General features: G+C 37.8%; 1 protein-coding gene across 1 annotated transcript in view; it reads left to right on the plus strand.

Moving 5' to 3' along the window:
* The window catches only part of LOC120568940 (NLR family CARD domain-containing protein 3-like), a 47,156-nt gene extending 35,001 nt beyond the window's left edge, over positions 1-12,155 (plus strand). Inside the window, exons 10-11 of the mRNA XM_039816699.1 lie at positions 9,844-9,890; positions 10,798-12,155. Of these exons, the coding sequence (XP_039672633.1) occupies positions 9,844-9,890; positions 10,798-11,330 (580 nt within the window). The 3' untranslated portion in view covers positions 11,331-12,155. The remainder of the gene's footprint in view (positions 1-9,843; positions 9,891-10,797) is intronic.
* Positions 12,156-14,105: the final 1,950 nt, after the last annotated feature.

The following is a 14,105-nucleotide window of genomic DNA, read 5'->3' on the forward strand; positions in this document are numbered from 1 at the left end:
GACACATAAACATTTACAAATTACTTCTAATGGTAGGAAGAAGACATTTCATACTGGACTGTATTAGGTTGTGCATGTGTTGTGACCACTCTCTTATTTTTTTTGTTTTTTTGCCTAGCAGTTTTCCTTGGACTAGGGTGGCCCCTAAATCATGGCTACAGCTGTCGCCGTGGTCCTGCTACACCCTGCTACGCCGTGCAGTTCCCTGCTACGTCCTGTAACGCCCTGCTACGCCATGAACTACTATTTATAGTCGTAGTTCAATTATCTTTATTGTGACTATTATTGCCACTGTTCCTCACACCCCCAACCGACACCGTCAGACACCGCCTACCAAGAGCCTGGGTCTGTCCCAGGTTTCTTCCTGAGGGAGGTTTTCCTCGCCACTGTCACACTGAATGCTTGCTCTTGGGGGAATTACTAGAATTGTTGGGTCCCTGTAAATTATAGTGTGGTCTAGACCTACTCTATTCGTGACTTGAGTGTCTTGAGATAACTCTTGTTATGATGTATTAAAGTTGATAAAGATGAGACTTTATTGATCTGGTGGTGAAATTCACAAGCTACCTGCCAAGTCAAACTTCTAAAAGTAATGCAAAAGTAGTGTAAAGCATTACAATTCAGAGACATTAATATTGTAATATAACTAATTACTCTGAAATGACAGTAACTAGTAATCTATAATGAACTGCATTTTGGAAGTAACTTGCCCAACACTCCTAGTTACTATCAATTAAATTATGAATACATTTTATACAACAAGACACTTTGTGATTGTGTTCATTTTGTGAAAACAAAATATATTTATTGATTCCCTCCCTTCCTCTGGAAACTGCCTCCTGATTGCGACCACAACACAAGCTGGTATTGCCTTCCTGATCTCCCTGCCCAGAAACCCATATGTCTATCGTCATATCTATCTAATCCTGTTAACATAGTCAATATGATCAAGAGTGATAGACTTATTTGATGTAACATTTTCAGTTATTCTATTCCATAAAGGTATGTATGCACATCAGAGTTTAAAAATCTGCTAATCCCTCAGCATCAATAATGCACATTAGATTATATTAGATTATACTTTACTGTCATTGTGCAGAGTACAAGTACAAAGACAACAAAATGCAGTTTGCATCCAACCAGAATTGAGAAAAAAAATCAAATATGTATAACTAAGTGTAAGTAATGAACAACATGTACAGATATGTGCAATATAGTAGGAGTAACATAGTAAGAATATAGATATATGCAGGGTATTAACAGAATATATTATAAGGAAAACAGAATAAATATGGATATTCAGTATGAACCACATAGACAGATATGTGCATTGTGGTAACAGTACCATTGTAGTGCAGAAATGGTAACGTAAGAATAAATGTACTGTATGTGCAGGAGGAATAGTATGAAGTGCAGTAGAATATGGCTATACATAAGTAGTTACAGTATGTTCATTAATTATTTTGATACAGTTTGTTATTTGTGTAGAAAACTGATGACTATAATAGAAGTGTATAATAATATAATAGTGTTATAAATTACTCTCATCTAAACATACTCTGGTCTGTTGGCTTGGAGATGGCCATACTCCTGCCTGAAGTTGAGGTATGCTACCTACAGCGAGAACGGGTTGAGGCAGCTGGCATCAAAGCCGGGATGGAGCGTCAGGCAGGTAATGTCCGTGGCCGGGACTAGTGCCCAGTAGGCATCCACCTCTTGACAACACATCCTGTCCGCCGCCGACGCCATAGCCTCACAATGTCCGCAGAAGCACCTAGCCAACAAAACGATTATGTGCTAGTGCTAACCTGCTTCTCTGAATACATCCATGGCTTGGATGGACTCCACAGCGGAAGTTATTTTATCACAATTTTATCTCAAAATATCGTTTATGGCGGTTATATATTCCTCCAGTTTTGAAAATCTAGTTGTTTATCATTAATATACACTATGCTGTATAGGGGTGTTCAACCTGCACATAAGCAACTTACAAAATTCCTTGTACCAGTGAAATCAAGGCAGTAGTAGTAGATTCGATCACATCGCTCTAACCAATCCTTCTTCAGACTGATGTTGGCACCCCCCACTCAATTAGCATACAGGCGCAGGGAAAAATAAATGTGGAAATACAGAAATAAATAAATGTAGAAATGTGGAAATACAGAAATAAATAAATGTATAAATAAATAAATGTATAAATAAATAAATATAGAAATAAATAAATAAATATAGAAATAAATATATAAATACATAAATATATAAATAAATGTATAAATACATAAATAAATACATATAGAAATGCATAAATAAATACATGTAAAAATACAGAAATAGCCATTTATGTTACCAAAATGTATTTATTTTCACTATATTTCTGCATTTATTTATTTATTTCTACTTTTATTTATTTATTTTTCCTTCTGTCATTTTTAGTCCTCCATAAGTCAACATCTCTTGCGGTGCTGATTACAATGAAGTCACCATTCTCACCATCGCAATTCTCCTTAAGTCCAGTTGTAATTTCGACCCTCAAAATATATAACCAGTTTAGACAAGCATTCCAACTCACAGATTTTTCCTTGGAAAGTCCCATATGCAATAATCATCTTTTCCCGGCTTCCAAGCTAGACCCCACTTTCAAGCAATGGCAGCACCTAGGCCTAGTTAAATGTAGCGACTTTTTTATTGATAATGTTTTTGCTAGTTACAATGATCTTGTTAAAAAATTTAGTCTTCATAACTCCGATTTCTTTCGATTTCTTCAGGTTCGCCACTTTATCCAAGCCCACTGCTCTGTGTATCCACAATTGCCCTCTGAGTCACGTTTAGATTTAGTTCTGAAGGTCCCGTCACACCTTAAGGGATTTATTTAAAAAATATACAACCTGATCATGTCATTCCAAAATGTATCAATAGAAAAGATCAAAACAGAATGGATAGGAGAGTGAGGAATCGACATATCTGAAGACACCTGGGATAGAGCGGTTGATCGAGTAAATGGGACTTCTTCCTGTGCAAGACTCAATCTTGTCAGATGAAGGTCCTTTACCGTATTCATTATAGTTAAACAAAGTTGGCTAAATTGTACCCAAATATAGATGAAACGTGTGACTGCTGCAATGCATCAAAGGGCGATCTAACCCATATGTTCTGGTCATGTCCTAAATTGAGACAATATTGGTTTTCAGTCTTTGAGATTTTAAACTCCGTTTTTAAATTAAGAATTCAGCCCAATCCAATAATGGCTGTGTTTGGAGTCAGAGGCGACGAATCCCAAATAGCTAAAAATAAAGAGAATGCCCTGGCTTTTGCCACTTTAATAGCTAGAAGAAGAATTCTCCTAGAGTGGAAATCACACAATCCACCTAGTATGTCATCATGGATTGGTGATCGAATGATGTTTCTAAAGACAGAAAAAATAAAATATTTTCTCAAGGGATCAACCAGAACATTTTACAAAACATGGGACCCTTTAATAAACTATTTTGAAAAGAATATATTCCTCGCTCTTTAAAGCAATTTGAGGACCCCCCCCCCTTCCTTTATTTATTATGTATGTGTGTACAGTACAGGCCAAAAGTTTGGACACACCTTCTCATTCAATGCGTTTCCTTTTTATTTTCATGACTATTTACATTGTAGATTCTCACTGAAGGCATCAAAACTATGAATGAACACATATGGAATTATGTACTTAACAAAAAAGTGTTAAATAACTGAAAACATGTCTTATAATTTTTAACCCTGACTACCTCATGAAGCTCATTGAGAGAACACCAAGGGTTTGCAGAGTTATCAAAAAAACCAAAGGGTGGTTACTTTGAAGAATCTAAAATATAAGACATGTTTTCAGTTATTTCACACTTTTTTGTTAAGTACATAATTCCATATGTTTCATAGTTTTGATGCCTTCAGTAAGAATCTACAATGTAAATAGTCATGAAAAAAGAAACTACATTGAATGAGAAGGTATATCAAACTTTAACCTAATATAATATGTATGCATGCATGTGTATATATATATATATATATATATATATATATATATATATATATATATATATATTATTTTTTTTTTTTCTCTCTCTTTTATTTTTATTTTTTTATTTTTTTATTTATTTTTTTATATATTTTATTAATTCTTTTTTTTTGTATCTGGGGTTGTTGTGTTGGGATAGGAATCTGTAGGTGGAAAAATAGAAAAATCAAAACCCTTAACAATGTTTGTCACTGAATTTTCAATGTACCTTGTTCTGATAAAAATAATAAAAAAAAAAAAAAATTCTTATTCACCTTTATCCTTGATTTTATGTCATGAAACCCCTAAGTGACACTGATGGAACATCCTGGTAACGGTCATGTGACAGTTTGTCAATTTGTATTTCAAGATGACTGTGTGGATCGTCAACAGATTTGACAGAACTAGATTTAGAATAAAAAAAAAAAAATTGGGGTTTAAGGTAAGATTCTAATCATTTAAAGTTTCTAATACTCATATAACAAGTCATATATTACAATTACAACCTGTTCTGTCCACATTTGTTGAACAATTTATTATTATAAAACAAATTAGATAAATATCATTGTGACATATTTGTCACATCGTGTTTTTAGCCTTAAAAGAGTAAAAACTTAATGTGACGCTTGTGTCACAATAAGAAAAATTATAATAATTAATTTAGCTGATTCTATAAAACTGAACTAACATATTTTGTATTGTTCAATTCAAAGCATTTTTAACCAAATGTAAACAAAAAACCATGTCAAATTAATAAATATTTTGTAAATATTTATTAGGAAACCAGCAAACAAGATTTTACTACCCAATACATCATATTATAATGCAATTTTAATTTTCTTTTAGTGTTGCCCAGGGAGGCAGAGGATCTGTTGATGAAAGGGTGGGGAAAGAGGAAAGCATTGCCATTGGCAAGTGCTATGACGACATGTGTGTAACCCTGATCTCAGTATGCAAGAAATATCTCCTGGATGCACTAGGACGCATCCTCAGTGATGTGACATGGGGTCATCAGCAGGGTTCTAAATTAGCACCGTTTACCAGCCAAATGCTGGTGAAATATGCAAGTGGCTGGTAGATTTGCTTCACTCACCAGCCAAAAAACCCAATGGTAATCTATTGAATGGCTGGTAATATTTGAACATTCATTAGCTATTTGGCTGGTAGACGAAAAAGTTAATTTTGAAGCCTGGTCATCAGGTGTTGCGGGTCTCGCGACATCAGACACCCTCTCCCATGCGACCCAGGGTTGGTCAGGCCTTGACTTGAGTCCCAGCAGCAACCCACGGATCAGCCCTTTTCAACCAAAGCCACCTTGTGGCTTTCTCTGCGGCATCACTTGTGGACTTAATGGCCCTTTTCTTGGCTGCTCCTGTAAAGCCCAACTGGTTAACTTTTGTACAGTGAGCGCTCTGCAAAGTCTCTACAGCCGACTTCTATAGGTTCATAGAAAGTCTTCCAGCCACTGTCTTTACACTTCTCCACCAGCTCTTGGTACTTTGCGCGTTTCCTCTCGTTGGCTTTGTCTATATCCTCTTCCCAGGGCACTGTGAGTTCCAGTATGATCAATTGTTTTGAATTCTCGGAGGTGATGATCATATCTGGACGGAGTGATTTTGTTGTGATGTAGTGTGGAAACTCTAGAGAGGTGATGTAGAAGTTTATCAATGCACACAGTGTTAAAAGCTGAGGAAAAGTCCATGAATAAAATCCTGGTGTGTGGGTGTGCTGAATCCAGGTTTTTGGTGACAGTGTCTAAAAGTGTGAGGCTTGCATCCTCCACACCACATCCTGCCCTGTAGGCAAACTGGAATGGGTCCAGCTTGTCTGACACCATGTCTGGTAGGAGGTTACAGACCACCCTTTACATACATTTGCACAGCACAAATTTTAGTGCCACTGGTCTGTAATCGTTTAGGTCCTTAGCAGGTGCCTTTTTGGGGATTGGAATGATGGTGGATTCCCTCCACTGGTCAGGGACACAGCCAGAGTCCAGGAGGTGTTGGAACACCCTGGTGAAAATGCCACTTAGCTGAGTGGAGCATTCTTTCAGCACCCTGCCTCTAAGCCTGAAATGGGTGAAGAAGACGTTCAATTTCTCAAGAGTTGGGTCTGGGCAGGCAGCCCCTGCAGGCTTGGGTGTTCAATCCTTGCCATGCTTCCCTCACATTCCCAGAAATTAACTTCTGCTCCACCTTGTTCTTATAATTGATCTTAGCCAACTTAGCCTTCGTCCTAAACTCCTTCTCCAGTTCCCTCACCCTGAGTTTCTCCTTCCTAAAAAGCCTTCTTCTTCTGGACCAGGCAGATTTTCATGTCCTTGTTAACCCAATTTTTATTGTTTGGGAATATACCTATTTGTTTGATGGGCATTACAGTATCCTCACAGAATAAAATGTAGGAGGTAAGTAGTTCTGTTAAAAAGTTTAAATCATTGTTACTATCGTTAAAAAACAAATCCCAGTCTGTTAATTCAAAACAGCCCCTTAAAAATTTGGCTGCCTCCTTATTCCATACTCTAATGCATTGTGTTATGGGTTCCCCCGTGACCTGTATCTTGGCAGTAACAAAATTACATTGTGATCAGAGCGGCCAAGGGATTGGCGTGATTTTGAAATATATGCGTCTGGGATGTTACTGTAGCATAAGTCAAGTGTATTCTGCATTCTGGTGGGCATTGTGACATGTTGCTCTAAATTTGACAGATATGTGGTGATTTCGCACCTGTTAAAATCGCCCAGAATAAACACTGGTTAGTCTCTATTCTGATTGACAGCTCAGTTATGTGTTTGGCGGCTAGAGTCTCAAGCCTCTTTTCCTTCGTATCCACTTTCTCTTGTGCCCCCAAAGTATTTCAAGTGGTATGCTGTTTGTGTGGAGGGATCCGTCGGTCCCTGGCTGGTGTCTCAGCTCCATTAGGTAGGTGCGCCTACCTAGGGCTGCGGTGAGAGGCTGCACCGGTTGTAAGCAAGGTCCATTTACATGCTTTAGATTGGCGATCATTAGCCAGAAATAGGCCAAATAAAGAGCTGTTTCACTCAACATCCCGACGAACAAAACATGAAAGATGACATACAGTAGAACGGTAAAAACATCATGGTAAAACACAAACGCTGAGCTGTCCTGCAGGAAGCACCCCTTCCTGCAGGATCTTCCATTCAAAGGACTCAACTGTTGTTCAGCCCTTTTCAACCAAAGCCACGTGGCTTTCTCTGCGGCATCACTTGCAGACTTAATGGCATAATGCTGTACAATTAAACCTCACGACAAAGCTTGTTGCTGGAGCAGGTCTGCAAAGCATTTATGGAAGTCAACAGGCCACACATAGTCAAGGAGTACAACTCACTCATGGGGCAGGGGGATATTGATGCATTAATCACAATGTGAGGTCCTTCATTCCAGCAGCAGTCAGACTCTTTAATGCAACATAATAATGTAGCACTGCTAGCTGTTTCTGCAATATGAGCCAGCACTGGACAATATTCTTCACTATGCATATTTATTTATTTATTCATTTATTACTCTTTGTTACCTCAAACTGTGCAATATGTCATATCTATTCATCAGCACCTTACTCATCTGTACATCTGTGTATATATACTGTCTATTATAGAAGGGTGTTTATTGTGTGACTATGTCTGTTTTTATTTTTATTACTATTATTATAACTGATTCTATTTTTCTTGTTCTTATACTTTATGTATATTTTTGCTCTTATGACTACGTAATGTGTATTTGAGTTATTCTGATGTGTGTACATTGTTTTTCTTTTGAGCCCATGTAGCACAGGAATTTCCCCAGTGCGGGATTAATAAAGTTTATCTTATCATTATAATAACCATCGCTAATAATGGTAAATTGATAGTTAATTGAAATTAACTAACAACAAAATAGTCATTAATAATGTTTACTAATTATTAATTATAATATAATGCATATTACAGTTGCTTGTTTCCCAAATGATAACATTTTATATATTATATTAAATATTTGTTAATGATTAAGAAATCATTTATAAACCATCATTATACATTATTTGGATGGATATTATGAAGCTGCATCTGATAATAATTCTTATTAATGGTTAAGAAAGACTATAAAGCATATATAAACATTGTTTATATAACTTATCTGTAAACAAATCATATTTGCCAGAAAAGATTTAATGGGGCCAGATTAATGTTAGTTGAGGCTTTATAAACCAGTTATTAATCATTAACGCATTGCTATAAGCATTAATTGTAACTTTATAATAGCCATCCAGATGCTTATAGATTGTTTACAAAACAATTTTAACCAAGACTAAAAAAACAAAGTATTAACCACCTATACATATATGTCATATTTCAGATCTATTGAAACTACAGGGGGTCATTTAAAAGAAAATCTCAGAAATATGTTCTATGTGGTATATTTAGTCTGTGTTATGCCCCTCATAATTTTCCTTTAAGGAGGAATAGGTCCGGGTTCTTATGGGCAAAATCTGATGTCTTCTTTATTAAAACAAACATTGTTTGTAATTATTTTGTTATGTTTTTCTAATTCCTCTTCAGACTGAGTGGCTGTAACCTGTCAGAGAGAAGCTATGAAGCTCTGTCCTCAGTTCTCTGCTCCCAGTCCTCTAGTCTGAGAGAGCTGGACCTGAGTAACAATGAGCTGCAGGATTCAGGAGTGAAGCAGCTGTCGGCTGGACTGAAGAGTCCACACTGTAGACTGGAAACTCTCAGGTTATTTTACCTTTTATTAAAAAAAAGATTACTACCTAAGCTCGTTTTTCTTTATTTATCAATTATTAAATGGACTGGCTGAATATCCTTTTTAGGTTGAGTGGCTGTAAGCTGTTAGAGAGAAGCTGTGAAGCTCTGTCCTCAGTTCTCAGCTCCCAGTCCTCTAGTCTGAGAGAGCTGGACCTGAGTAACAACAACCTGCAGGATTCAGGAGTGAAGCAGCTGTCGGCTGGACTGAAGAGTCCACACTGCAGACTGGAAACTCTCAGGTTAGTGTTCTGCTGATTGTGTTTGTAAAATGATCACACTCTGAACTCTTATTTACTTCATATATTTATTATCTTATCTTTTTTGGTTGAGTGGCTGTAAGCTGTGAAGCTGTGTCCTCTAGTCTGAGAGACTCAGGATGTGTACAGGGTTTTCCCTAAGGCAAGGTGTTAAATCATTTAATAGCTGACTGGATATATATTACAGATATCCATAATTAAATTCTTCCTAGTCAAAAAGAACATTTCAGATACTCACAACCTCATTCTTCCTGAGCACATTTTTTCTTCTAAGTTCCTTCTGTATACAGGTAGGGAGGATGAGCTGCCTATCAGGTTTCACAGTTTGTTCGCCTAAAAGATCTTGTTCAGTAGTTCGTTAGCACCTTATCAACCAAAACTAGTGTTAGCTGGTAACTAAAGGGAAAGTCTGTCGGTGTGTACATGCAGATGAATGGCGTCAGTACCCAGAGGTCCACGTTTACCTGACCGTAACTCTCCACTGGGTGAGGTGGAAAGAGTACCAGAATATTGTACTCAAGTACAGTACTTTTAAGACATTTTTTAAGTACTTGTTTACAAAGATTAACGACTAAAACTGTGTTTGCACAAAGACAGAGATATATTATTGTGGAACTAGAAGCACATACAGGAGCCTCATGTTCACTCGCACAGTGAGATATACTAAGTGGGTGTTGAAATGCAAACCGAACAGACAACAGCAGCTCTCCCACTGTTTCTCTGTCACTAACTGATGAACTCCGGTTCATGTTTAATGGAGGATCTGAGTGAAGGTGTATGAAGTTGATTCTGACTTTGTTTCTTCCTGCAGGACGGACCATTGTGGAGTGCAGTGGTTGAGACCTGGTCTGAGGAAGTGTGAGTGTCTGTTTGATTCATGAGAACTCAGCTGCATGTTACACTAGATTTTTACATTTTCTTGAAGTACGATGATGAATTTCTCCAGAGTTTCAGTCAGGATCTGTTTTCTGTCAGTGTGGCTGGAAAGATGTTAGAATTCAATCAATCAATTTAAAATCCACAAATGCAACAAACTGAACAAAGTGATCCAACAGAAATAATTAATACATTTTATTTACAGTCTAGCCAAAAGAAAGCTAACTTTGTTTCTTTTGACTGTCACTGATATCAGAGAAGAGCATTGTGCCTTCAAGTGCTGCTTGTAAACTCGTACTTCTAACATATACTTTGATGAGTTTTCTTCTTCGGATGTTTTTAATAAATCAGTGTTTAAAAACCTACAAGCCATAAACACAACATGACATAGTTGATATCTAAAAGATGTAGAATAAAGTGAGTTGAGGTGGATTTACCTTCCAGTTCCTCCCTGAATGGAGACCTGGGACCAGATGTACGACACATACGCACAAATACCACAAATACTTTCACACATAAACTGGCATTTCTATAAACAGAAGGTGTGCACGTCACACTGACTTCAGACCGCGTACACATGGTTTTAGAGCCAGCTGCAGGTAATGGAAAACAGGCTGAGAGACAGAATCTTAATAATAAAACATTGTTTGTTGTGATTGTGTTTTTTCAGTCTACACAGCTGTAAATCTGTAAATCACCATCAGATGTATTTATAAACTGAATGAATTGTTATAACTGGATTGTTGAAGTTAAAGTTTGTTAAACATCTTTCACAGCTGAATATGAAATTAAAGTTTAAATGATTTTCTTTCAGTAATTGTCAGTAAAGTTGTTAATAAATCATCAGATGATAACCTGCAGCTGTATTGTGTCTTGTTCTCTCCATCAGATGTCTGTGAACTGGAACTGGACACAAACACAGTAAACAGACACCTAAAACTGTCTGACAACAACAGGAAGGTGACAGGTGTGGGAGAGGATCAGTTATATCCAGATCATCCTGACAGATTTGACTACTGGCCTCAGCTGCTGTGTAGAAATGGTCTAACTGGTCGCTGTTACTGGGAGGTTGAGGCGAGAGGAAGGGTTTCTATATCAGTGAGTTACAGAGGAATCAGAAGGAGAGGAAACAGTGATGACTGTGTGTTTGGAGGGAATGATCAGTCCTGGAGTCTGAGCTGCTATGATGATGGTTACTCTGTCTGGCACAATAACAGAAGAACAGAGCTCACTTCCTCCTCTGTCTCTAACAGAGTAGCAGTGTATGTGGACTGTCCTGCTGGCACTCTGTCCTTCTACACCGTCTCCTCTGACTCACTGACCCACCTCCACACCTTCAACACCACATTCACTCAACCTCTTTATCCTGGGTTTATGGTCCCCTCTGGTTCCTCAGTGTCTCTATGTCCTCTGCAGGACTGAGAGTCTCTCCTGTGGACAGAAACTCTGAATGAAGTTCAGCTGCTGAAATCAAAGTTCAGTCTGTTCACCATCACACACACTACAGACCAAACATGAATAACTTGTGCCAATAAATCATATTTACACAGACATTTGTTTAATGCAATCAATAGATTATCTCAGACGTCAATCTCTGTTCATACTGTCACACAACAATGTGGGTATCGATCCATTAGATCTCGCAGCATAGTTTCCTCTTTGACAAACAAAATAAGATTATATAGACAACATCTGGGGAAGCACGGCAGTTAAACTGTCTGCTCTTTATGAATTACTTTTTACTTGTACTTCACTTTGCTTTGTGTTACTTAGATTTTAATATGTATGATCTTGAATGTTTTTATGTAAAGCACATTATGATTCTCTCTGTGAAAAGTGTTCTTTAAATAAAGCTATGTTGAATTAATCAGAAAGCAGCAACGATTCATAAGAAAAACTTAAATTCATGTCTCACTATTCTTGTGTGTTTGTGTGTGTGTGTGTGTGTGTGTGTGTGTGTGTGTGTGTGTGTGTGTGTGTGTGTGTGTGTGTGTGTGAGAATGGGGGGGTTGTGCACACTTGATCATGTGTGTGTGTGTACCTGTAATATGAGATGTATTTTATTGCTATTTGTTATCCGTTTCTTTTTTTACTAACTGAGCATTGTTTGGTTTTTAAATTGTTGTATTTGTGCTTTCTGTGGGACTACAGATGCAAATTAGCCTAAGGCTAACTCTGGTGCAATGCATTAAATGATTACATTTATGTTTAAATTGCACACTGTCCCTTACAAATAAAATCGAAATTCAATGTTTAACAATTTTTTTTGTAATTCATCCATCCTCTTTATATGTTTCTAAAAACACTGTTGTTTTGCTGGCTGTACTCTGCCTTTTGCTTGATTGAAGATGGGGGCCTAAGTGCTGCATTTTGTACCATGTGTTGTGTATTGGGTTTGTGGTGTTATGCCCCTGGAGGCCAGGGTGAGCATACCTACACACACCTGCAAGCTATAATCACTCCGATGTTCCCTTTGTGTCACTACACCCTGAGGAAGGCTCAAGCCGACACAGTGTATTTTTAATGTCTTGCCCTAGTTTAAAAGTTTAAAATGAAAGAACGTCACCACCTGGAGCTCTGTCTTCTTAAAACTCACTATTAACAAACAACACAGGCCTTTTTATCACTTTTTGTAACCAACCTTGAGTGCCTGGACATGATTTTTTATGACTTTCTTGGTCATAATTCTTCCTCCTTTTTGTCATGTTTAACAAGGTTTACACATGCCTGTAAGTCCATAAGTCTGTATACTGTTAGATTTATAATGGAGTTTGGTGGGGGGGAGATGGAACTAAACAGACATGTTTCAGTATTTATCTTGCATCATTCAGGACCGTAATGGGAGAAGAAGATATTCATCTTGACCGGACAAGCGGTCGATACATCCCGGCTGCTGCCCGGTGTCCTGTCCTGGAAATGTCTCTGGAGAAAAAGAACATTGTTCACAGCGGCGAGCTGAAAGAGAGTTGCACCAAGCTAGCCACAGTTAGCCACACTGGCTGGACCAGAAACAGGGAAGTTACCTTCAAAATAAAAGAGCAACACAAAGGTGAGTAAGGTTTATAAATACTCACCATGGACGTGGCCGTCCAAACCCAATTTACTATGCAAGAGTTTGGTACAGATACATTTCCATGATATGAATTCAAGTAGAATTAACTTAATAAGTTTGGATTAAATGAGCAAAGAAAGGCAATTTTATTTTTTTTTACCAAATCCACTTGTCTGTGTAAAGATGCTTGCCAATAAAAACATATCTGATTCATATTTAACATATGTTATGTGTTACGGGGGTGCAGTCTTATTTCAGCAGTCTCTGCCAATGCCAAAATAAGACTGCAGCCCCCTAACTCAGGATTGTAAAGTCTAACAATGACCCAATTAGCTTTACTTACATGTCATGACCTATACTAAAAGTCCTGAAAAGCTGTCATCGTCAGCCTTTGCAATCCTGAGTTTTTCAAATTAAAGACGTTAAATATATATCTGAATTATTTTTACTGACAAGTATGTTTGCACAGACGAGTGGATTTGGTGGAAAGAAATGTATTATTAATGTATATCCTCATGCCGCTCTGCAGTTTCTCATTCAGCCAGCAGCTGTACTGCAGGTGCAGCTTACCTAAAGTCTAACTTCACTATCAGCAGGAAGCATCTGCATTGAGGTACAGAGAGAGGAATTCCCTCCGGCTGCATGCATTCTTCAAACCACACACAGAGTATTCATTCACTTTTAATCCTTGGAATTAGTTTAATGTGTTGATGATAATGTTTTACTTTGTCATTCAAAGATGGATAAAAGACAAACCAGACACATTAGGAGACACATGCTTTGAGATTTGATTTTATATTAATACAAGAAGTGATCTTTCATAGAGAACGTGTCTCCAGATGTCTGTGTGTGTCTGTATCAAACACACATCTGAAGCTGGAGCTCCTGAGGTGGTCACACAGATTTAAAGTCCTTGTTCAAGGACCAAACTGTGGAGGAGCTGATGCAGAACATGACATCTGAATGTTCAACAGTCTGAGCAATGTCAAGCACTAACCCCCAATTTCCACCGGCTGCGTAATGGATCTGGAACATTAGGTTTCCATTTCCACTTCCATGAAAGTCAACGTGTGTATTTCCACTGACTCCAGAACGGCTGCGTTCCGACTGCGTCCCAGCTCAGGCGATCCACAGCCCTCCAGAGC

The sequence above is a fragment of the Perca fluviatilis genome, chromosome 11 (assembly GCF_010015445.1).
Source record: "Perca fluviatilis chromosome 11, GENO_Pfluv_1.0, whole genome shotgun sequence".
In the NCBI taxonomy this organism is placed as follows: Eukaryota; Metazoa; Chordata; class Actinopteri; order Perciformes; family Percidae; genus Perca; species Perca fluviatilis.